The following is a 26,459-nucleotide window of genomic DNA, read 5'->3' on the forward strand; positions in this document are numbered from 1 at the left end:
CAGGATGCACTCAGAGCCCAAGAACTGGGAGCAACCTGACACGGACTGGATAGAAGAGAGGTTCCGCATTGACAGGAAGAAACTGGAGACCATGCTTTATGGTGAGTGTGTGAGTGTTTGAGTGAGTGAGAGAGATAAGATTTTTAGTCTTAGTTTCATGCGACTTAGAAACTTAGAACTAATTTTGAAAAATGTTATTTTGACTGTGTTAATTATTGACTTGGTTGTTTCTTAAGAGAAAGAAAGAAAGACATTTCTACAGACAGACAGAAATAACAAAATAAGGTACAAATAAAAATAAAGAAAAAGCCAAATAAAGAAACAAACAAAAAAAAAGAAATGAAGAAGGAAAAAAGTAAGAAGGAAGCAAAATAAAGCAAAGATGTGTGGGAGATATAAAATCGAAAGAAATGAGGAAAGAAAGAATGGAAGCCTCAAATAAGGAATAAAGTCTAAAAAGGAAAAGGAAAACGGAAAGGAATAAGGGAAAGAAGAACAGATGGAATGTAAAGGAAAATGTAAATAAAGAAGGGAGTGGGGGGAAAAAAGAAAAACAAAAGCACCAAGATAGGGAACATAAGAAAAAGTATAGGAATAAAAAAAGGGGGGGTGGGGGGGGGGTTGTAAGACAGGAAGAAAAGAAGGGAATGTATGAAAAAGGAAAGAAGGAAGAGAAAGAAATAATGACTCCAAACCCAGTAGAATGTTCATTAAAATATCAGACTGACTTTAAGTTCAGAGTCAGAGTCCTGTGTCTGGGGGGAAAAGTTCCGTCTTGTGATGCAGCTGAGAATCAGGATGAGAGATTTCCCACACACGCTGATGGCTGTTCCGTGCTCATCCTGGTGTTTACACGCTCCTCCATGTGGCATGCGCAGAGACAGCGATGGCAGGTTTTTATTTATTTAATTTTTTTGAACATTTTTTCCTGAGAAAGAGAGCGTGTTATCGGCGAGACACAGCTTGCTGACTGTTTGGTTTGGAGAAGTGCTCGGTCTCGCATGCTGAGATTCACTCGTCCCTGCTGCTCTTTGATATTCAGAGAGGAAAGCGGTGTTCCTGCCAGAACAATGAAAGTTTGAGTGAAGCTGATCACCAGAATGTTGAGCAGGAACGGTCGGGGAATGTTATCTCGGCCGCTGTGAGTCGCTGAGAGGAGGGTGGGGATGAGAATGGGCGTCTTTAGTGGATGTTGTGGTTTATCAGCTGTTTTATTTTTCCCAAACTGTGTGCATGAGTGTGTGCTTACCGAGGAGGAGGAAGAGGAAGAGGGGTTTGCGTCAGCATTGTTGTGAGTTAAATGCCTTTGCTGCTTGACGCTGTCACACACACACACACACACTGAAAGTCGGGCCATTCCTACTGGCAGGGCAGCGTAACCCATGGCAATAAGAACAGAGGAGAAGAAAAGAGAGGGATGTTCACTCTAACCCTGTAAATGTCAGCAGATAGCTGTGGCCTTTCATTGTGTTTAACTTTAACCTCCACACACACACACACACACACACACACACACACACACACACACACACACACACACTTGTCAGTCTATTTAAACTCAGTGTTTAAATCTTAGTGTTGTCGTCTCTGTTCTCCTTTACATCACCAACCTGAACTGAGACAAATGAGTTTACTGTATCCTAGAACACAGAACACACACTTTAACATTCACACATTATAGGGACAAAAAAGCTCTTGAGACAGGTTCTAGGTGAGCTTTTGGAGACTGAGCCCCTCTAGCACGAACCAATCAGATTCAGTGCACACACAAATAGATTTTTTTTTTAAATCAAAAATTTACAATTGGTGATTCAACATAATATCAATGTAAATATTTGAAGTGTTTGTTTTTGGGCTGAAAATTTCATTCATGATTCATTATTATTAATATTTTATTTAAAAGTGAGCTTGAAATTGTAAATCATGTACACTTCGATTTCAATTCAGTACACTAAACATGAAATTGATTCAGTGAGTCAACAAATCTTATAATACATTGAGTGATTCTTCGCACTCATTTCATTTGGTGTATAAAGTGCGAGAAAATCGATTTAATGATTCATTTCTACAAGTAGGGATGGACAATATGGCAAAAAATATGACACGATACCTGAAGATATTCCTGCAATATACATTGTTCAGCCATAACATTAAAACCGCTGACAGGTGACCTGAATAACATTGATTATCTTGTTACAGTTGCATCTGTCAAGGGGTGGCATATATATATATATATTAGGCAAGTGAACAGTCAGTTCTCGAAGTAGAGGTGTTGGAAGCAGGAAAAATGAGGACGTGTAAGAATCTGAGCTACTCTGACAAGGCCCAAATTGTGATGGTTAGGCGACTGGGTCAGAACATATCCAAAACAGCAGGTCTTGTGGAGTGTTCCCGGTATGTAGTGCTTAGTACCTACCAAAAGTGGTCCAAGGAAGGACTGTTGTTGAACGTGGGGAGTAAAAGATAGCCCGTCTGGTCTGATCTCACAAATTGCTGAAAAGGTTAATGCTGGCTATGATAGAAAGGTGTCAGAACACACAGTGCATCTCAGCTTGCTGTGTATGGAATCTGATCTCAATCCTATCAAGCATCTATGGGATGTTCTGGACAAACAAGTCGGATCCATAGAGGACCCACCTCGCAACTTTCAGGACGTAAAGCATCTGCTGCTATCGTCTTGGTGCCAGATACCACAGCACACCTTCAGAGGTCTTGTGGAGTCCATGCCTCGACAGGTCCTGTGTACATTATCACACGAGGACTTTTCACATTTAGTGAAAATTTACATAATTTACTTAAATTTTCACATTTAGTGGAAATTTACTGTATGTGATTTTGTGTGTAATTGTTTGATTTATTGTCGGATGTTATTTTTGACATTTGTGGATTTATCACTTTCTTCACAAGTGCTCACATATTTTTGATATGAAGTCATACATGTACTTTAATTCACGTGAAATTCCGGGAAATGCAGCTTCATGTGTTTCTCATATGTGATCACATATTACTCGCATAATCACATGATCATGTGAAACACATGTGACTTCTCCATAAAGGTCTATAAATATTTTTTTTTTTATCTCTGTGCTTAATGGTTCTCGGTAAAACCTTTCAACAGATGTCTTCTCTTTAACAGAAGGATCCAAATAGTTCCTGGTTTGAAGTACAACAACATATCGCTTGCTATGATTAACAATGGATCATTTATTCAATAAACGACACACGTCTCACACACGTCTTTTCCTTGTTTGCATTCGTTGCAGGTCCTTCTGATGGAACTGGCCTGACAGGAGAGGAGTTCTTCGAGAAGGTGAGAGAACATGGAATCCCATCTGAACAGCAGATAGCAAGCTTATTGTGTGAATTAAACATTTAGCGCTCTGTCAATCAGGTAAACGCTTCCACAGCTCAGTAATACACTTGTTGTGTTGTCAAATTCTGTGCAAATTACTTTGCTGGTTTTTTGTTGTTGTTTGTCTTCTCAGGCTAATCATGTGCTGCTTTGAGATGCTAATGGTGTATTGTTACTATTTACAATGTCTTCCTTTTCCCATACACTTTCCTTTCTCTCTGTTTCTCACACACCTGTCTTTCTGGCATGCTCTGTCTTTTTATGACAACACATACACACACATCCCCACGCTCACACGTCTATCTCGGCAGGTAACGAGGGAAACTAACACTCAGGTGAAATGGCCGTCAAAGCTGAAGATTGGAGCCAAGTCAAAGAAAGGTGAGAGGAAGGCTCATCTCGTGTCTGTGGGAAATCTTGGATTTCAGAGATGAGCCATATATGAGAATGAGCCCATTCCAAAAAATATATCTGGCTTTAATTTTTTTTTTTTTTTTAATTTGCAATTTAAATAACAGATCAACATATTTGTAGCATATTGTTCTAAAACACATAACACACTTGCTTTCTGTAAAGTTACAATAGCCTAAATAGTAAGGGTGTAAGTTTTCAATACAGTGAATCACTGCAATTTGTTGGGTTTTAATTTGTTTGAAAAGCCATTTTTGGTAAATGATGAAGAAATTCAATGAAATTCTATACACTAAAGACCAAACTGATTCAGAAATTCAATTTCTTAAGAAATATTACTGCACCTTAAACACATTCCTTCACTGCAAAAAAAATAAAAATAAAAATGACAACGACAATGTCAACAAATAATTCTTTATTTTAGATTGTTCAGCATATATGTGCGTATGTGTGTGAGTGTGTGTGTGTGTGTGTGTGTGTTTGTATATATTCATTTCAGGCTTGAAATGGTCTTATTCTAATGGCAGATAATTTTGCTTCTTTCAAGCAAATTGCAATTTTAAGCTTGATATTAGTACATATGGATAAAAGTAGGCATAATGGTTTCATATATATATATTTTTATATAATAATCTCCTAATGAGAAATGTTAAATAACTTTATTTAAGATACCTTCACTTTTTTAACTTATTTTTGCAATGTTCCTCTAAAATGTATCACTGATTTCATGCTCCATGAGAGTATAACCGTTGATAAAAACTTTGCTGCTTGTTTGTTTGGCTTGAAAACAACAACAACTTTATCAAGTGCAGGCGTCATGTTTTATGATGAAAGTGTAAACATTAATAAAAAGACATAACATAAATAATGTTTAAAGCTCCCACTTGAAATTATGATTTTTTTTATTTTTAAGAACTCATATATTTAGGAAGTCATAGTTATGGTACTCTTATTTACACAATTTGACTGGAACTGTGTTTTAACTTTAAAAGTTAATCAAAGTTTTGCTACTCATGCTGGAAAACATAATCAAAATGAGGACATTTTAAAATGAGTATCTTTAAAAAAAAATCAAAATAAATAATAACACAAACCACATTAGAGAATAAATGCAGTTGTTATTAATTCCAATATTTTGATTGTACGCTTTTGTCTGCATTTTCAGATCCACATGTAAAAGTGGAAGGAAAGAGAGATGACGTCCTGGAGGCCAAGCGGAAAATTCTGGAAGTTTTAGAAACGAAAGTGAGTAGGATGTGCGATTTTCAGTATTTTTTTTTTCTTGGTTGTGGTTTATATTGTTTTATGGCATGGTTTTCTGGCCTTAGGTTAATAAAGTCACTCTGAAGATGGATGTCACTCATACTGAACACTCTCATGTGATCGGTAAAGGGGGAGGAAATATCAAAAAGGTCATGGAGGACACTTCTTGTCACATCCACTTCCCTGACTCGAATCGCCACAGTGCAAACGGAGAGAAAAGCAACCAGGTATGAGAGCATTCATTTTTATTTTGTAAATGAAAATGAGAACCAGGTATGAGAGGATGATTAGATGTTAGTTTTCTTCTTCTTCTTCTTCTTCTTCTTCTTCTTCTGCTGCTCTTGAGTCCATGGCAGCCCATAGAACCGCTTGCAGGAAAGTTATGAAATTTGCCACACAGATAAAGGACAGTCTGGTATGCTATTACAGCAAATTTGGAATTTCTAACTCAATCCCTCTAGCAACACCAATGGTCCAAAGTTGCACTCACGTTTATGTTAATAATTTTTGAACTGTGAGTCCTAGAACCAAAATATTTTTTTCCTCTGATTCCTTCGCTCAAATCGATTGAAATTCGTCATGAAAGTCCGCCATTTTGAATTTTTGGAAAAAAACTACTTTTTAGAACTCATCCCAGATTTGCACAAAAATTTACCCAGATCATCTAGAGACACTTATGACAAAAAGTTATTCACAGAATTTTGATAAACCATACCGTTTTCGAATGGCATTTCAACGAATTTGAAGAACGCGCAAAATTGAACTTGAGGCTGTATCTCTGCAACGCTTTGAGGGACGAAACTTGGTAGTTGTCATCACCATTAGGCTCTGAGGTTACCTGCAGAGTTTTGGCAACTACCCCCCTACTGGTCAGGAGATAGCATATCTCTTATAACTCTTGAACACTTTCCTGCATGATAACCATCATGCCCAGATGCTACCTGTGCAGTTTCAGAACAGCGCCACATACAGGACAAAAATTCTAATAAGTAGATATTTTTATTATTTTTTTTTAAAAAAAGCATATTTTTATGATTGAAAGTTTACTTTTTCTATCTCCTCATACACTAATTGGACTCTAATGAAAAACATATCACAAAGCTTCTTTTGCTGCTCATGGTGCTGATAATTGGCTTGACCACGTTATTGCTGCTTGCAGCAATGAACCAAAATAATTAACAATAGCAATAATAATGATTTATTATTATTATCATCATTACTATTATCATCTGTAGTTGTATTTATATCTGTATTATTAGAATTAATAAATGACTTCTTAAAAACATGCAAGCATCATGCTACAGACAACATGCATGTACATGTATGTACATGATGTCATTATGGTTCACTGTTCCACTTTCTCTCTCTCTCTCTAATATAATTGACAGCAGGAACTAGCTTGTTTCAAAGATATCACAACATTAAATGTAACTATAAATGGTTAAAAAGTATGATTATTAGTATGATCATTTTTAATAAATGAAAAAAATGATCATTGGCAGATTGCTGAGATATACAAGGAAGTGTTTGGAGATATAATTTGGAAGTGTTACTATTGGAAAATGATCGGTAAAAATAACAGTAGCATGGTTGATTATTTTCCAATAACACTATGTTGTATTCCCTAGATAATCAAGGAGTTTAAAACACATACATGTAGTAAGACACTAAAAGCCAGATTCAGGTTTTTAGATGAAAAGTGTTTCTGTATCTGAGAGGTTAAGTTTCTGGTTCTTCTTTCTGTTGTGTTTCTTGACAGGTGTCAATTGCTGGACCAGTGCAGGGTGTGGAATCTGCTAGAAGACACATCAGAGTTAGTATCATGCACTTTACACTAGAGATGTAGTGTATGTATCGGCCGATAAAGGCAATTTTTCACATTTAAAAACATCCGATGATCAGGGCCGATTATATCCTGTCAATCAAAAGAAGGCGGGAAAACACATGGATTTCGTGCTGTGTGTAAAGATGATGTCTCTTGTGTGGAATGATGATAAAACTGCAGTGTGTAATCTCTGTAATCTCTGCACTGATACAATTTTACACCGGACGCTGCAGCAGTGAAGCGGGAGTTTTGGTGACGAGTCTAATTTATTTTTTCGCCGCGCTGCTCGTGCTGAATTAAAGCTCCAGTACACTGTTGAAACATTTAAATGAAGATGAATTGACAAAAAAGTATATATTACACAGAAAAATATATTTGTAGAGTAGTGTATTTCATATCCAGTTAATGTTAATATATAAAAAAGTGTATATTATATATTAGCAGTTTGATGTTAATGATGATGTAGAAATGCTTTTGTTTGTGGCGAGTGAATGTGAGACTAACAGGAGGATTTTTACAATTCGGTCAATTAATTCTGTTAATATGAATTAATAGCATTCAATAAGTTAATAATCTTACTTTAATCTTCAGAATTTAGTTAATGTGTTAATGTTAATGTGAGTAATGTGTTTTGTGTTTATGAGACCAGTTACTGTGAAACAACTTGTTGAAATGGAGAGAATAAAGTTTTTATTTACATTTCTTTCAGAATTGTGGAATTAATTTAAAAGAAGGTATAAAAGGCAGAACTATCGGTATCCATTATCGGTATCGGCTGAGAAATGTAGTATCGGTGCATCTCTAGAACAAATCTTGACAGAAATATGTTGCCAGTCAAAAGTTGTTGAATGCTTGGAACACCCGTGCCACATACAGTACAAGATACAAAGCAAGAACATATATTTAGAATAGAAAACAGTAAACACTTTATAGCAAATACTCCACTAAGCATAATGGGACACTAAATTAAGGCAGATGCACTTAAAAAAAAAAATAAAATAAATAAAATACTATCGACTGTAAGACAAATATATGTTGAGTGTATTGATCTGGACCAATTCAATTTGTTACTGATAAAATAATAAACATTTCCCAAACATTTCCTGGTGCACATTCATGACAATAATAAATGGTTCTGAACAACAAAAACAGGGAGAGAATAGCTTTGCCATTGTGTAAAATCTATTTGACCTCTCACTGTGACCTTTAGGATCTGCAGCCTCTGGCATTATCCTTTGACCTGCCTCTTAACCTGATGGGCGGGGTTGTTACAGATGCAAGCTCACCACCGATTCAGCATGTAGCACAGGCATTTGGAGTGAGTGTGACATTCAGAACACAACCCAAACTGTACTGTTCCACCTGTGTGGTGCGAGGCCTGCAAGGAAACTGCACTGCTGTGAAGGTAACACACACACACACACACACACACACACACACACACACACACACACACTTTAATTCAGAAAAACAACCAAATTATTATGTAGTGTTTTAAACAATCAAACAAGATAACTGCTCTGGTATTGTAACCTTTACCCTTTGACCCGCATAGAAGGCTACGTGCATCCTGATGGAGCTGCTCCTGGGCCGGGAGGTGGCAGTAGTTTCCGGGGTAACAGGCGTCATGGTGAGCACTCAGCTGGATGTGACGTCTCAGCAGCACCTCTTCCTGCTAGGCCAGAATGGAGCCAACTTCCTCAACGTCATGCACCAAACACACACACAGATCGTACTGCCTGACCTCACCGCCCCACAACACACACCCTCTCTACTCATCCAGGGCACTGCTGATGGAGTGTGTCTCGCAAAACAACAACTCATGGTGAGTGTGTGTATGTGTTTGCGAGTGTGAGAGATGTGACCAGCGTTGTCTTTATGATGTATTTGTTCTTTGCCCAATAAGTGTCTGTGGATGTAAAAAATTAGGCTGTCTGTACCTCCTTAAAAGGAAGAAGAGAAAAAAGGGGCGGGGCAAAAAAGAAACAAACAAACGAACGAATGAATGAATAAATAAGCAACCAACCAACCAAATAAAGAATAAATAAATAAATAAAATTCTTATTGTTGTCATTGTTTTTGTTAGTAGTAGAAGTATTAAATGCAGATGAGAGTAAGGATTAGAGCAGTGGTTCTCCACCAGGGGGGTTTATTTATGCACATTTCAAATAGAATGTACATAAATGAAAAACCCCACATTCCTTCTCCCTCTGTATTTTCTTTTTGCTGGGGAGAGGCGGAGCTTAGCTTGCCTTTTATCTAGCTGTCAGTGCAGACCAGTTTTGCCAACTTAGCAACTTTTCAGACCCCTTTAGTAACTTTTTTTATCCAAAAAAAAAGGGCCAAGTGACAAATCTAGCGACTTTTTGTACAAACCTTAGCAACTTTCCAAATGTTAGCAGTACTGTCTTGCAAGTGCGAGGTCTTGCTTTCCTGCTGCACTCACACCTCTCTCTGTGTCTGCTCTGTTCAGTGAGTGTCTGAGAGCCGGAGATTTAACAATGTCAGGGATAATGAGACGCCCTTCGTCCCAATTTACCTCATTCATATGCGAATGTTTTTAGAACGCAAGACGAATATAATGCAACATGTTTTACATGTAAAATAATCCATGCTATTACAGCCTAGTTCTCTTGTTCAAATTAGTTATAGGGTTCAGAAACATTTTTGATCATTCAGGTTCCATACCTGTCCGTTATATAGTTTAATAAAAGTCATACAAGTTATTTTAAAAGATCATGAACGTTATGAAAAAAGTAATAAAAAAAAAAAACACAAAAGCAAAAAAGCCATCTGTCTATCTATCTATCTATCCATCTATCTATCTATCTATCTATCTATCTATCTATCTATCAAAAACAGATTATAGATTAGGTGTGTGTGTGTGTGTATATATATGTATATATATATATATATATATATATATATATATATATATATATATATATATATATATATATATATATATATAAGAATAAATAATCATTATACATGGTTTCCTCCAATATGGAGCTTTTATTTGGCAGTACAATATTTAAAAATAACGTTACATATTTTATTGACAATAAAAGCTTTTACCTAAATAAAAGTATTGGTATATGAGGAAAACAAATAAATAAACACACAAGAGATTGTTTCTGTGCACGTAAAAGTCATTATTTTGAAATAAAATAGGTTGTGCTGTTACCCATTTTAGATGTTATGCGCATTCTAATTTGCATAATGTATTCCTCTGTGAATAAATTCCTTGTAATATTATGGCTTGCTTTGAAATAAAATGTCCCTGCACACGGGCATAGTGGGAGTTCGGTCCTGATTTCCTCTGTGTGTTTGTGCTGGTGTAGGAGTGCCTGCCTGTGTGTCTGATGTTCGAGATGAAGGATGAGGGTGAATCTGACCCTCGCAAACTCGCGCAGATGATGCAGAGTCTTGGAGTCTTCATCAGTGTCAAACCAAAGGCTAAACAGGCTGCAAAGGTATTCCACCATCATAGTCCACTCATCTTAACACAGAGAGTCTTTTTTATTCAACTCGCAGCATGTCTTTGTGGACTACAATCCAGATAATATGCACGTTACAGTTTTTTTTTTTTTAGTTTCTCTGACACTAAAATGCCTTCCTAACATTTTAACATCAGCAATTTCCAATTCACAGCTCAAGTGTGAATTCACACCAGAAAGTGTCATGTGACTTTCCAAATGTCATGATAGCGATTTCTCATTGTTAATAGTGCTGGTCCCATTTTTTCTCTAGCTGTAATTTAGTAACATCTATACTTTATATCAAAGTGTATGATTTATGACAGATTATCATTTGCTAAGCTCAAAATACTCTCATTCAGTCATTTTTGAAGACCTAAGATCAACATTCTGATGAACCTTCAAGCTTATTGAAATGAGTAAAAATGGGAGAGAAAAAAATTCAAATAAGCAGTTGGTTTAAGTTTACTGAGAATTGTTTGTAACTTTATTTTATTGGAAATAACTGGTCAGAAGTTGATTCACTTTTTTTTAAGTCCAAGGCTTAAATCTTTAATAAACACTCATATAGTAAGCTGTTTATAAACGCCACATTAGTACAACTTCACTGTGATATTACTGGGGAAAGCCCTGGAGTGCACATTACTCTTGTGTAAAATAAAACACCATTAAGCCTTACTCTTGTTTAATGTCAGAAACTATTCTTACAAAAAAGAGCACTCATTTGCATGTCATAACTTTATTTCCTCGAGAGCTTTAATGTTTTATGAAATATCTGATGTAATTTATTTTGATGAATTTATTGAACTGAATGTATTTATTTACTGGACATTTAGTTCAATTATTTGTATAGCATTTTTTAACAATAAACGTTGTCACAGTGTACTTTATATACACTGAAGCTTTTTGTAAATAAATGTTATTTTGAAGGCTCATTCATTTTTAGCAGGAGGTTTTCTATGATTTGAAATAAGGATTTAGGGAGGCATTTTTATACTTTTATTATAGCATATTTTATATAACATCTTTATTACCATCCAGAATCTAGATGAACCTAGAATAAGTCTATGACTAAGTACAACCCAATTAGCTTAGAATAAATGATTTTTTTTTTTTTACCAACATATTTTGATCAAACAATGCCATTTCACATTTAAATAGATCCCCTGGGCCTCTACCTGAAACCAGGGCCAGGACCACTTCCACCATGGTGGCAGGGCTGAACCTAACCATAAAACAATATACTCTGCATATTTTGTACATTATCTTTAAATATCATCTTCTCCTTTAGATTAAATTATATTGCAGGCACTTTTAGCTGGTGTTGCAGTTTGATATGCAGTGAATGACAAATCCCAGTAACAAAAAAAAAAAGTTGTAAATAATTTGTATGTCTCTCAGTCTGTGGTGGTGAAGGGTTTGGAGAGGAACATAGCGAATCTGTATGAGGCCAGAAGACTCCTGCTAGGCCTTGACTCCTGTGAGGTCTCCATGGCAACAAAGAACTCATGTGAGGAGTCTATAGTACCGAAGTCCACAACGGAACCCCTGCTGATCAAAAGTGGAATTACAAACTACTGGCTCAACATGCTAATACAGCAGCTGCATGTCACCGAGACAGGTGTGTGTGTGTGTGTGTGTCTGTGTGTGTATGTGTGTGTGCACACGTACGATGATAGAGAACAGTATGTTATCTATCACATTGACTTTCTTTAAACTTTGATGTTCAGCAGGCAGTGTCACTACGCTGGATTCAGCTTCAAACCCCACCCCTATGAAGCCCCGCCCCTCTCCGCCACCTGGACTGAATGCTCCTGCCGACGAGGGACGGATGGGACTGAGGGGAACAGACACTAAATTAGAGAAGGTGTGACTAATTAGACGCACTTATCTACACTAAAGGCTTAATTGGAATTTAATGTGTATACATCAGTGGACAAAATTTGGCCATCTGTAAAAACTCAAATTGTGTAGATAATTCCTTATTCACAGTCTGGTCATTTTGCGAGCAATCAAGCAGTAATTGTGCCCATTATGGACATTATGCACATTCTATCTAATGCCTGGACACCTAATTGCAGAGAATATGGACTGTGTTTTAATTTCAGATCCCAGAGAATGAGGATCAGTCGACAAATGGGGTGAGTGAGCACTCAGGAATACAGGTTCCAGAGGTCACTGAGGTCAAAGAGGTCACTGAGAAGACTGCAGGATCAGTCAGGAGAAACAGCCATTCAGAGGCCCTCAGGTACCAAACCTTCAAATCCCACCAGACGTCTCAGAAGTAAACCGTAAAGCCAAGCACAGCTTAGGGATCTGGTCTAGTGACTGAATGGTCATGAGTTCAAATCGTATGTCTGCTACAGCACCATTATTTATCTCTGAGAAGTGATTAGACACAATGTAGATGTAATAATGACCCAGCAAACAGGGGACGTCCTCTGGACATTGCGAATGGCCATTTAGGTCTGCATTTGGTCCAGTTTATAACGTTCGCTGGTGGACATTGAGGACATCCGCATTTGCTCCGGTTTATAACGTTCGCTGGAACACGTTCTGAGGACGTCAGAGGATATCATATCATATAACATTACTGAATGTGTTCATTTCAGTGAAAGTCCCCTAAGCATCCCGAATGACCGCTGGACGTCCTGTGAGCGTCCCCTTAAACATCCATAGGACGTCAATGGGACCCTACACATGGATGTTCGGGGGATGTTCGTAGAGACCATTTAGTGGACGTCCTGGGGAACTTTTTTGTCAGCTGGGGAGATGTGCTCAGCTATGGTGCTAGAATAATGCCACGTTTGACTTTCCTTTGAAGTGAGAATTCTGAGCTCGGAATTATGTCATTTTCGACCTCCGTGCTACAAAGTGGGAAAAACCATGGAAGTCTTTTGTTATCAACAACGTAGCCCGCTAACTGTGACGAGTGATATTAGTTAGTTACAGTTACATTTATACAGTGCTTTTCTAGACACTCAAAGCACTTTACAAGGTATATGACAGGGGGATCTCCTCAGCTACCACTAGTGTGTAGCATCCACCTGGATCATGCGACGGCAGCCATAGTGCACCAGAACGCCCACCACACACCAGTTATTAATGGACAGGCGAAAGAGATGTAGCCAGTTCAGAGATAGGGATTATTAGGGGCCGTGATAGAGAGGGGCCAATGTGGGATTTTTAACGAACATAGAGAGACAGGACCTCGGTTTAACATCTCATCCGAAAGATGGTGTAATATATCTGTATTTTGATTGATCTAAGGCAAATACTAATATAAACAGTACCTTATTTAAACGTAAAGAAGTGCTACAGTGTTTATTGTTGATGCTGTGAGAAACCATGCCATGTTGATTTGTCGTCACTTGCTGAACTCAAGGTTAAAAAGACCTTCCTGAGTTACCAAGTAGGAATCTTGAGTTGAGGGGTGTCTTCTTTTTTTTTCTTCTTTTTTTCCCCCTTGTTAGGATGAGCTATGACTGAGCAGACAATATATACATATAATATTTATAATCCTGTTGTATATTTAGCAAAATCCTGTCACCTTTAATCTTAAGAGCATGAGAGCACTTTCAGCTCAGATCTTCATGAAGGCTTTAGTGTGACAGTTGTTATTTTCTCTTGCTGAACAAGAAAAACAAAACCTCTCAATGGGGTTTTGTTTCCTCCTTTGGGAAAAAAAAAAAAAAAACCCAGGTAATATACTAATACAACATAATATAAACATAATAATTGTTGCCTCTTACTCTAATGATGCAGAATAATTCACCTTCAGCTCACATATGGCTGGACTTTCACATAATCTATATTTATAATAATGAGACAATATCTTGCATTGGCACTATATATATATATATATATATATATATATATATATATATATATATATATATATATATATATATAATGTGTGTGTGTGTGTGTATATATATGTGTGTGTGTGTATATGTAATATACAAAATGTATATAATTTGAGCACTTTTGACTTTTTGTAACTATAATACATATAGTGTGTTGTCTGTGTGTGTGTGTGTACAGTAGGTCTATAAGGATGGAGGTGGATGGTGTGTATTTTAACAGAGACAGACGCTGCAGTCTTAGGATCTTTCCCTCTCTGGAGTCAAACTCAAATAATGAGGTGAAATGAGCATTACATATCTTTACCAAGGGTGCCAATAATTCTGGAACTGACTGTATAAAAGGTGTTTTACACTGTGAGCAGAATTTCTGTCTATTGATCACTGATCTGTTGTTGGATTTCATACAGAAACACGAATATGAAAGGAAGAAACTTCTAGCAACTCAAGGTTGGTGTTATTTCTTCCCTACCTCCATCCTTCCTTCCTTTATATGTCACTTCCTTCCTTTCTTCCTTCCTTCATTTCCTTATACCTCTCCTTTCTTCCTTCATTTCCTTATACCGCTCCTTTCTTCCTTCATTTCCTTATAACGCTCCTTTCTTCGTTCCTTCATCACGTCCTTCCTTCCTTCATCTCTTCCTTCCCTTATACCACTCCTTCCTTTCTTCCTTCCCTTTTACCTCCCCTTTCATCATTCCTCCCTTAAATCCTTTATATCTTTCCACTCGCCCTTCCTTTCATTCCATTCTCTTCCCTCTTTCCTTCCTTCCTTTCTTCCTCCGTTTCCCTTCCCTATTCATCCTTTCCTTTCTCTATCCTTGTCTTTCTTTTCTTTCCGTCCTCTTATTTATTTCTCAGCTAATTACGCATTGTATGCTCAGAATATGTGATTTGTTTGCATATTGAGCTGCTAAAATGGTGCCATTTAGAAACAGGACCTGTCCTCCCAAGAGTAACAGTAAGACAGAAATGAGTCTTGCATTAACCATGAGTTCTGCTGACTCATGGGTGACCGCGTTTTATGAAAACTGCACTGAGACTACAGAACAACCTACAGAACCAATCAGCATTCAGTGTGCCTCTTCCATGTCTGCCTTTATATCCCATCCCATCTGTTCAAGCATGTGGCACTGTTTAATATATATACCAAATTCCTATAGCTGTTTACTAGTGTGTCAAAATAGTTTTCAGATTTTATATATTCTATATTTTAATTTTTGCTGCGTGTGTGTGTGCATGTATGTGTGTGTGTGTATGTACACATGCATGTATGTATGTATGTATGTGCGTGTGTGCGCATGTGTGTATGTGCATGTATTTGTGCGTGTGTGTATGTGTATGTCTGCATATGTGTGCGTATGTGCACGTATGTGTGCGTATGTGTATGTGTGCGTGTATGTGTATGTGTGCGTAAGTATCTATGTGTGCGAATGTGCGTGTATGTGTGCGTATGTATCTATGTGTGCATATGTGTGCGTGTATGTGTGCGTATGTATCTATGTGTGCATATGTGTGCGTGTATGTGTGCGTATGTATCTATGTGTGCATATGTGCGTGTGCGTGTATGTGTGCGTATGCATATGTGTGTATGTGTGTGTTTGCCCGCGTGTGTGTGTGTGTGTGTGTGTGTGTGTGTGTGTGTGTGTGTGTGCGCGCACGCTTTAATCAGACTCGATTTTTTTAATCAATTAAATTTTATAATGCACTAACAAATATATTTTACTTACCAAGGAGTTATCAAAGTTAAATTTTTTATGCTAAATTCTCTGGTAGAATTGACATGTAGTGGATCTTTTGTCTGAAGCATACAAATCTTTGCTTATAGATGAAATATAGTTGCCATTCATCATGGTCACTAGGCCACAAAACACATTAAAGGGTGACAGAGGCCACTTCAGTTTTTAATAAACTGAAATAACTGAATTAATGCATGCAACCCCCCCCCCCCCCCCTTTCCAAATCTTATAGGAGCCTAAATGTTTGTCCATCAATCAGATTCTGGCAAAGTCATTTTAATGCTGATGTATGCCAAATGTGCTAGTGCTCCCACAGAAGTACTTAATGGAATTATGAGACTGAATGAACCATCTGCTACACATACACACACACACACACACACACACACACACACACACACACACACATACAAAGACTCAGTTTAAGAAACTCATATACATCTGAGAGAGCGAGAGAGAAAGAGGAAGAGCGAGAGTTCAAGAGAGCGAGAGAGGGAGAGAGACAGACAGAACATCAGGAGCTCAAACTGCTACATATTCACACATAAACACACACAGCAATTCAAAATACTGCTCAGTGCCACTGTACAGCTTATATTTTTATTTTTGTGTGTGTGTGTGTGTGTGTGCGTGTGTGTGTGTGTATGTCAGCCATGCAGAAAAAGCCAGTAGTGACGGAGGTTCGGACCCCCACTGACACATGGAGTGGTTTGGGTTTCTCCAAGTCGATGCCTGCTGAGGCTGTTAAAGACCTACGCAGTGTGAGCCGCCGCTGTTACAAATCCTACCTCAATAATCAACAGGTACCCACACACACAGACAGACACACACACACACACACACAGATGAGCTTATTCTTCTACAGACATCAATCCTTGTATAGTATTGAAACGTGTTGTTACTAATATCAGCTCTGCTGTTATAGAAGAGTAATCAGTACTCTCTGTCCAATCAAAATCAAGCATACAATTGTGCTGTGATATCCCTCCTCCGCCCTGTGTGCATGCTCTCTCCATGCTTCGGGGGTTTCCCCAGGTACTCCTGTTTCCTCCGCAAGTCCTAAGACATGCTTTGCATTCTCATTGGCATTTCCACATTGTCCGGGGTGTGGGAAAGTGCGAGAGATTGTTCCCTGCAATGGGTTACCACCCCGTCCACGATGTCCCCTGCTTTGTGCCCCGAGTCCCCTGGGACAGGCTCAAGGCTCCCCCTGACCCTGTTTAGGATGAGCAGTACAGAAAATGAATGGATAGATGATATGATGTTACTGTGTTACTACATCATGGGTTTACCTTTTTTTGGGTACAAGAATGAAGGCAAGTTTCATCACCTTACGTAACCTAACAGAATTACACTGTAATAATATACATTTTCTTCTTCTACTTTAACACACACACACACACACACACTCTTGAAGCACTCTCTGGATGACCTACATTTACATTTATTCATTTAACAGACACGTTTATCCAAAGCTACTTACAATTGATAACATTCAAGCAAAGCGATATATCAAGCAGAGAACAATACAAGTAGTGCTACAATACAAGATCCATTAATTGACCTACACATGACACCAAATTTATCGGTATAAAATGGTGTTAATTCTAGGCATCCATCAAGGTTCTGTCCTAGGTCCGGTTGAGTTTTTTTCTTTTCTTGCAACCCCATACAAATCGCAAACTCTGGAATTGTTATAGTGGTCAGTAGGACTTTGGTGATGTTTTAGAAAGTGTGTGGATTGGTTTTGAACCTCTATATAAAATGTTTACTAGCCTACACTTTCATAAAGTAATGAGACATTCCCTGGGGCATAAATTACATCTATATGCTCGGTGATTTGTTTGGGTTTGTGAGAGGCCATGGCTCAAAAAACGGATAATGCTAATTAGGGTTGGGAATCGAGAATCAGATACTCTGCATAAAATAAAAATTTTGATTCCACTTATTGATTCCTTTGTCCGCATTTTCAGATAGACTGGATCTTTGCTTTTTTTTTTGTACGTCATCTGAGCACCCGACCTCGCGATCTGCCTCCTTCCTTGCTAATCTGCGGCATGTAAAAGACAGTCCCGATGGACCACAGGAAGCACTCGAAAAAGCTAAGTGTAATATTTGTGATTAGCTAATATGTTGCAAGAGAGGTCTCACTACCAACATGACAAAACATCTGCGGTTAATTCACCGTATAGATTTACAAGAGTGCACCGTCTTTGATGCTGTGCACAGCCCGAGTGCCTCATCATCTGCTGCATCATTAGCCAGCACTAGTGCGGCGACAACTCCACCAAATGTTACCTGCGAGGTGCCGTTCACCCTCGCTTCGAAGGGAAAGCTGACAAAAGAAAAAACCGAGGAGTATCACAGGTCAATCACAACATTCAAAGTCAAAGGCTTGCATCCCTTTTCAGTTGCTGAGTCGCCCTCGTTTAGGTACAATAGGTACAATAAATCAAATTGGGGCAGTGTTGGCTTGACGGTTAAGGATATGGGTTACTGATGAGAAGTGCAAAAAAGCACTTTAATTGAACAGTTTTGCACACGTACAGCTCTTAAGTGAGTCCTCAGTTGTTATGTAGCCTGCTGATTTTTGTTCATGGTATTCAGCTGCAACTAAATGTTTTGCAAAAAGAAACACAGAATAAATATGATTGATATCTAAATGTTTGACTTCATTTTCTTTTTTTACCACCTTGGAATCGAAACTAAGAATTGATAAGAATCGGCATCGATAAGCGGAATCGGAATTGATAAAATTCAAATGATACCCAACCCTAGTGCTAATGACCTGAATGCTCTCTCTCTCTCTCTCTCTCTCTCTCTCTCTCTCTCTCTCTCTCTCTCTCTCACACTCACACTCACACACACACACACACACACACACACACACACACACACACACAGCAATAATAAATGAATGTGATTACTGTCATGTGGTGCAGAAAATTTGTGTAGATATTAATTCCAATTAGTTATGAAAGAGAGCGAGACACACAGAGAGAGAGAGAGAGAGAGAGAGAGAGAGAGAGAGAGAGAGAGAGAGAGAGAAAGTGTGTGTGCGTGTGTGTGAGAGAGAGAGACGCATTACTGTCACATTTATTACAGTTTCCTTCACATCGTGTTCTTCATAAGGAGTAAATATACGACCCTATCCGTGACACTACTACTAGGATTTGAGTTTGTCATTATAATGGTTATGATTATAAAAAATATATATGATATAATAATATAATAGTTCCAGATTACGTTTGAAGGACACTTGAAATTGTGGGGTTCTGTTTTTGTACTCAACAGATTTATTTCACTACAAGTTTAAATGTCACCGGTGCCTCAAGAGCATCAAATTGGTAGGAATGAATAATGCCTCATTCAGCAAGAATTCACAAGACGTGTGTGTGTGTGTGTGTGTGTGTGTGTGTGTGTGTGTGTGTGTGTGTGTGTGTCTCACTGTAGTCATGGAGCTCTCAAAGTAGCAAGGACCGAGTGTGTAATGCCAGCGATTCAGAGAACTGGCGAGAGAGACGAGGATCTGCATCATTGTCACCTGTGTCCTTCTCCTCCTCGTCCTCCTCATCATCCTCAGCCATGATGGCGTATAGTTCCTGTTCAGGACGCACCAACACAGACAAAACATGTGAGTCTGGGCAAGAGAGGTGGACAGAGTGTGTGTGTATGAGAGGAAAAAGTATGAGTTGTGTCATGACTTTTCTTTCTTTCTTCTTTTTTGGGATATTTTACCTTATATTCTCCCAATTTGGGCATTAACCAACGTCCAACTAGCTCTCCTCTATCACATGACAGCTACCAGGTCATCATCGGCCAGCTGGATAAACACAGAGGAAAATGTTAACAGCCCTTTTCCACATACATAGAGTTCCACATGTCTAGTGAAAATGCAGTTTGGCATTCTTTTTCAGTTTAATGAATTAAAAAACTTCCAACAGTTTTCATTACTTTACAAATTATATTATTAGTGGGACTCAGTGGCCTAGTGTTTAGCACAAATACAGGGGTTGGAGGTATGAATCTTGCCTCCGCCCTGTGAGCATGTTCTCCCTGTGTTTCGGGGAGTTCTTCCGGGTACTCTGGTTTCCTCCCCCAGTCCAAACACATGCATTGTTGGCTGATTGACATGTACAAATTGTACGTATTGTGTGAAGGGGTGTGTGAATGTGCCCTGCGATGGGTTGACACCCCATCCAGGGTGTTCCCCGCCTTGTGCCCCAAGTTCCCTGGGATATGCTCCAGGCTTCCCATGAACCTGTGTAGGATAAGCAGTACAGAAAGTGGATGGATGGATGGATGGATGATATTATCAGATATTTTCACTTGAGTGAAAAGTAGAATTTTACAAATATTTACATGTATTTCAGAGTTTCTTAGTATTTAGTACGTCCTCTTTTTACTTTAATGACCGTGTGCACTCAAGCTAACACATACTCTTCAAGTTTGTAAAACCTGATCATCCATGTTAGATCAGATCCATCGTCATGTCATCTGAACACGGGCTTCAGTGGAAAGGGATAAGACTAGAAGTGACCTAGAAATTGTGATCAACATCTTGAGTATTGAATAGTCCAAATGTTTCGCATTTACTTTTTTGTTTTAGAAACTTTCTGTTCGTTTCCACTTTTAAATCAATTTAGAGAAAATCCCAGATTTTCAATGTGGTCTTAGACTTTTGGGCCCCACTGTACATAAGCTGAGTTGAACTCGTAATCTCTCAACAGCAGAATGAACATTTTTTTACTGTAGTGCTACCTTGGTGGACTGATGTAACTGGGGCTGATAGACACACTTCCACACAGTAGTATGGCCAAGAAAATAAATACACAGTGAGAACTGCCTGAAACAACTTCCAAAAGCCCAGGCATGTTCATGGTTTTTCAAAATACTCCAGATTTTTAGCTATTCATTGAACAGCTAGTAAACTGTAAGTAATACTGGGTGAAAAATGTGTTCAAACTGAATGAATGGTGGAAGGCGTTCACAGAGACAACTCCATCTGCAATATCCATCCAGGAATTGTATGGTTTTTATAGTAAGAGTAATTACAAAGTCAAGAGTCTAGGATAACCTTTACTCTCGTTTTCATCAGTCCCTCCAGAATTTCGCAATTTTCCAATGAAATTTTCCGCAAAATCAAGCAAACTGTTCAATATTTGGAGGAGCAATCTTTCAAAAATTCCCACATATTTTCCGGATTCTCTTGGAGCAAAGAGGAAATTATACAATTAGTACCTTAACCTCCTTGTGCTATAATGTTATAATCTTGTGTTACAGTGTTGTTGTGTCATATAAGCTTGAACATTTTTACTGTAAATCACCCTGTATAAAAGCCTGCTTTATTGGCTGGTTTGTATTTATTTCCCGTCAGAACTTTCACACAGTCTTTCCCCAGCATTCAGCAATTTAAGTGCAGCCCATTAAGTCCTGCTGAAACATTCAGCCTGTGCACAAGCTTTCACTTAGCTTTTTGTTTGATTTGTATTGGCATTTTCACTATCGGGCCGACTTCCTTCCTATACTTCTCATCTCAGACGATCAGCTCTATATAGTGACTACAGAGGTGAGATCAGTTGATACAAGATGTGGGAAGCAGCCAAGCCGGGGGCAGAAATCGAACTCCCGCGATTGTTTATCCAAACGTGAAGAACGATTTTCACTCAGCTTCCAGCAGCAATGATCATGAGACTCAGAGTGAAACATAGCAAAAGCTTATTCATTTCAGAACGGGTTTGTGAAGCTACCACGTTCCTGTTGGGAACTCTGGGGCTCGGGAAGTGTAAAAACCCTGAATGATTCACGAGACCAGAGCCAGACAACAGCCCTGAAATATGTGGTACAGGGTGGTGTGATGAAGAGTTACCTGAAGTGTTTTATTCCTCTTATATTTACTAAATTCCACACAGCAACTGCATCATTTTTTAAATTTCTTTATAGTTATGTTTAATGTTGTGGGACATTCATGAACCAAGTTAGTTCCTGTATATTATCACAGCTATAAACAGTAATTCCCTCACCAGTCTCTTTTTTTCTGTCTTAAAGCCAATTAAAATATATATATATAGATTGGCATATTACTGAGAAACCTCAGTCCTTTGTCCCGAAGTCTTTCCAATGGTGGAAAACTTATCGTTTACCTCTGACTGTTAAAAATGCATCTGACACTGGAGACTCCGTCCAAAAATGCTAATAATGCTCCTTACAGAAAGCTTTACCACATCAACAATTACATGCATTTTTTATCCATTTCATCTGGAATGTCCTCCATACAAGTCTTTGTGTAAATTGTTACCAGTGCTTAATTTGTAAATCTGCAAGTCCCGGAACAATAAGAGGGTAGTGATCCGGCAGGTCGGAAGGCGTGCGAAAGATCCCAGTCCCTGAACCTACAGACACGTAAAAGTGCTTCTAGAACCTCACGTAGCTGACGATATTCAATGCGGATAGGTCGGCTTGTGTAACTGATCACACTGGTACAGAGAACTAACGCGTTTATAGCAGTGAATATTCTCAATACAAAGGGAAACATTTATGGATTGCACATGCTATCAACTTAGTACTGTTACCTCAGTTAGCTACAAAACACATTTGCATTTCGAAAGTGACGCTACGTTTCATACAGTAGGCCTACTTACAAGAAACTAACATTAACTGCACAAAATAATCAAGAAAATGCGTCTTACCTAACACAAAATATTCCACAAAGCTGTCGTGGCAGTGTCCTCCTCCTCTTCCCTGTGTCCCTTACGTAACCATGAACACACAATGGCTTGGGATTGAACTTTGTAAGTGGTGGACCCACGATGCTCAAAAACATCAGAGACTAAATGGTGGGGATGAAAAGGAATTCACGCTGCGAGCTACAAATGATATTCATTTTGGAGAAACCCCGCTTGAGAAACCCCGCTTACTCCACTTGAGATTGGTATGGTATTCACAGTAGCCAACAACTGCCTCAGTCCTTCTCAGTCCTTTTTGTGTATTTGAGTCCCTGTACTCCCTAAGATCCCAAATGACTGTACATGGGCTGGTTGTTACCATAGAAATAAGAACACATTAATATGAACCTTGTAGCCGGAACTGCTTTAAAAGCCGTTTCAATTTATTTATAATAATTAAAAAAAAAATTATCAACACCTCATAATCAAATCTGAATCAAGCATTCAACAATGATGTGATGTGATTAATTGTAATTTCCAATTAGGTTTATTATTACAAAGGTACAAGTTTAGTTGAGGTTCTGCAACCTCTTGAACGTCTTCTATATCTCATTACCTTTGCAGCCGACGGATTCATTAATGGCAGCAGCTACTATGAAGGTGTATCAAGGCCGTTGATTGGTGGATCTCCCAGCCCTCCTCCTCAGCCAAAAGATGATCTGCTGGAGCTACTGATTCAGCTGGGTTTGGAGAAATACACCACTATATTCCAGGAGCAAGAGGTACATTCATACAAACACACACATGCACATACTCTTAGTGTTCACACTGCCTGTTGCACCTGTGTGTGGGTTCCATCACTACGTGTTTCTGATGTGTTTTTACTATAATACCCACAAGTGGAGCTGGATTTTCTGAGAGAATATGAATTTTATGGGTTTAGATTGTTCTAATGGCCTTCTATAACACAGTGCAGCTTTTTTCCAGCTGCTCGGTCCTGCCTTGTTGTTTTTTTCTGAATCAGTTGATTACTTTAATCTTTTCTGGCATAGGACAGGTCAGCAATGATTACACTTTTTATTCCCAGTTCCAGCTGTTCTACTCTATATCAAGTTCAGAATTTATTGGCACCCTCAGAAAAAATACGCCAGCATGTAATGTAAATTTTATGCTCAAACGATAGAAAAAAGTGTCTTTATTTCAACAAAAATCATTACAAATACTTCTTTACATAAGAGTATTGTAAGGATGTAAGTACTGCTTGTGTGTGCACTCGTGGGAGATTTGTTTGTTCTTGACAATAAACCTTAAACCTTGAACCTATTTTCTCTCAAAAGTATATGTGCCAAAATTAAGATACCAAGGAATATTTTGAATAAATTCAAATAAATTGTCATTCTTTGGAAATCTTGCATTATTTTTCATTTACTCGCAGTTCCCAGGAACCGTTGTTGCATATATGCCCGGTTTACCTAGGGTATAAATATGAGGTGGTACATGTGTGAATTCCATTATTATCCATTACTATGGAAAAAAAAACCCCAAAGAACTTTCAACATAAAAAAAAGGTTGCACAAATTGGATAATCAATATAAAATACATTTGAAACCTATGTTTTGGACAAATAATTGTGCTACTTAGTGTTTAAAAAAACCCAAAACACATTTAAATAAATTACACAATGTAACATATTGTATACAATATGTTTGTGCTCCAAATATCACAAACCGCATATGTGTATTTTTTCAAACGTACACTTCATTCATACAGTTTTTCTAATTTGAAAGCTTCCAGTAATTCTCGAGGTCAAAGTATTGAATTGTGTAGTGACATTCATCAAGGAACTTCACTGAAAAAGATGCTAATCGAGAAAAGAAAAAAACCAAACAAAAAACAAAACATTGTAAAGTATAAACTTTATTTAAATATTGTATAATATAAATATTGTACAATTAATTTCTGCAGAAAACATGATGGTTTCACTGCCTGTCACGCTCTCGTACTTTTTTTTTTCTCCATCAGATTGATTACCAAACGTTCCTCACTCTTTCTGAAGAGGATCTGAAGGAAGTGGGCGTATCCACATTCGGGGCCAGGAGGAAGATGTTGATGGCTATTTCTGGTAAGAATTTGGCAGAGCTGCCTAGGCTTTTTATAGATCGCTCAGTAGGATCTGAATACCTTGGTAAAATTAAATACACTCATAATTAGAATTGAATGAACATTTTAGGGCATAACATGGTAAAATGCACCTTTTTTTTTCTGTAAGAGATGGGATTTGTTTCCACCTCTGGCTACCTTTCTGCTATTTTGCATCTCTGCATATACTGCTTTTTGTCTCCAGATCTGACTAAAAGTAAGCTAAAACTCCCTGAAGCTCCTACAGTTAAGCCTGGCTATCTAGAGGGTGGAGCTAGTGGCCGCCTTCCACGAATCATGGATGAGGACTTGGCTGCTAAGAGTAACTGCTGGTGAAACGGGACTGGCAGTAATCTAGACTGTATTATCTACACTACAGTGCTGTAGAGGCTGTGCTTCAGTGACCAGTAAATGAGAATTACATAAACGACTGGCTATTAAGATTAATTACAGGAGAGCAGCGGAGTGGACAGATGTGATATAACTCTCAAAGGACGAGTCTGAGAATAACTGACCTTCACTCTGGATCGACTCTCCTACTACTGCCAACGTTGAATATGCAAACACTTATGGCCTTCCCTTACTCTTTCTCTTCGCTTTCTCATAGTTTTTCTATTGTCTTTCTGCCTCATCTCTCTCTCTCTCTCTCTCTCTCTCTCTCTCTCTCTCTCTCTCTCTCTCTCTCTATGTAATCAATTCTGTGCAGTACCATGCCGCGCTGTGCAAATATGAGAAAGTATTGAACATTGTTAAACATTTTAAATAAATTGTATTATTCACTGAAGGAAATAAAATATAGGACCTCATGCAAATGCTTAATCAGAAATCCATTTTAAATAATACTGCAGGCTGGCTTTTTGCCTAAACAATGCTTGTTAACAGTGTTGATTCTGTTTCAGACCCACGCACTCTCATCGCCTTGTGGGAGACACACATTCAATTGTTTCACTCATTGAGCAAGTATAACTGGGTTTTGAGATGAGACGGGAGAAAAACCAGGTGAAGGTACACAATTTTCTCAGTTCAATAAGTGTAAACATATCCTGATATGCAGTGTTTACAGTTTATTATCATCCACCACCCAAATAATAACAGGTTAGTGTTGGACCCATGGTGGTCCATTTTCATTGATGAAGTGGCAAATTATGCTTAGCAGTAGATGAGCTACAATTAATAACACTTACTAGTGATCGGTTTACCTGATAAAATGGCCGATGTGTATAAGCTACAAGGCAAGAGTACAACAACAAACCTTGCACTTCAATATAGTATCGCTTGGTTGTAAATGGAAACCAGCAGTTAAAAATGCATACAGTATGAGGTCATGTATTGAGGTACTACCAAAAAAAAAAAAAGTATAACAGGCTACAATTATGAGTAATTATGAGTGTTGAGGTTGAATTAACATATAATGCTTTCTCTTGCACTTAACCAAAACTATATGACGGAAATGAAATGTATAATCCATTTCTTTTAAGCATGGATTAAAAAGATGTAACTAGAGAGCAAGATTACTCTGAACCAAATTCAAATAGATGCCTCCATTTGTGAGTTTCTGGATAATTAAGCTAAGAAATGTCTTTAAAATATATACATTGGGAGATTTGTATCCCCTCTCTCAAACGTTTTCACCCTTCTCTCTTTAAAATTCTTCCTCAAGGGTTGCTTGGATAGTTAGGGAGTTCTTAGCTTTCCAAAAATGGCTGTACTTATCTGATATTGA

At 38.1% G+C, this 26,459-nt stretch overlaps 1 protein-coding gene across 2 annotated transcripts; it reads left to right on the forward strand.

The window, feature by feature from the left end:
* On the forward strand, positions 1-25,680 carry bicc2 (bicaudal C homolog 2). 2 transcript variants are annotated; one of them, XM_047159763.2, is made up of 19 exons: positions 1-101; positions 3,264-3,310; positions 3,664-3,733; positions 4,929-5,008; positions 5,092-5,253; positions 6,786-6,839; positions 8,062-8,256; positions 8,407-8,676; positions 10,196-10,327; positions 11,732-11,951; positions 12,061-12,197; positions 12,439-12,578; positions 14,375-14,474; positions 14,604-14,643; positions 16,584-16,735; positions 19,386-19,566; positions 23,222-23,379; positions 24,620-24,719; positions 24,942-25,680. In XM_047159763.2, exons 1-19 carry the CDS (start codon positions 5-7, stop codon positions 25,070-25,072), a joined length of 2,466 nt encoding a protein of 821 aa, XP_047015719.2. In that variant the 5' UTR covers positions 1-4; the 3' UTR covers positions 25,073-25,680. The 2 variants fall into 2 exon arrangements, with proteins under 2 accessions (XP_047015719.2, XP_047015720.2); XM_047159764.2 differs by having other exon boundaries at positions 12,064-12,197.
* Positions 25,681-26,459: the final 779 nt, after the last annotated feature.

Source organism: Ictalurus punctatus, chromosome 14 (genome assembly GCF_001660625.3).
Source record: "Ictalurus punctatus breed USDA103 chromosome 14, Coco_2.0, whole genome shotgun sequence".
Taxonomy (NCBI): domain Eukaryota; kingdom Metazoa; phylum Chordata; class Actinopteri; order Siluriformes; family Ictaluridae; genus Ictalurus; species Ictalurus punctatus.

Excerpts from the sequence above, each read along its gene's own strand:
- bicc2 (XM_047159763.2), top strand. The coding sequence starts at position 5 with ATGCACTCAGAGCCCAAGAACTGGGAGCAACCTGACACGGACTGGATA. Across the intron at positions 102-3,263 it reads ACTGGAGACCATGCTTTATG|GTCCTTCTGATGGAACTGGC; the intron begins GTGAGTGTGTGA and ends CATTCGTTGCAG. Across the intron at positions 14,644-16,583 it reads GAAACTTCTAGCAACTCAAG|CCATGCAGAAAAAGCCAGTA; the intron begins GTTGGTGTTATT and ends TGTGTATGTCAG.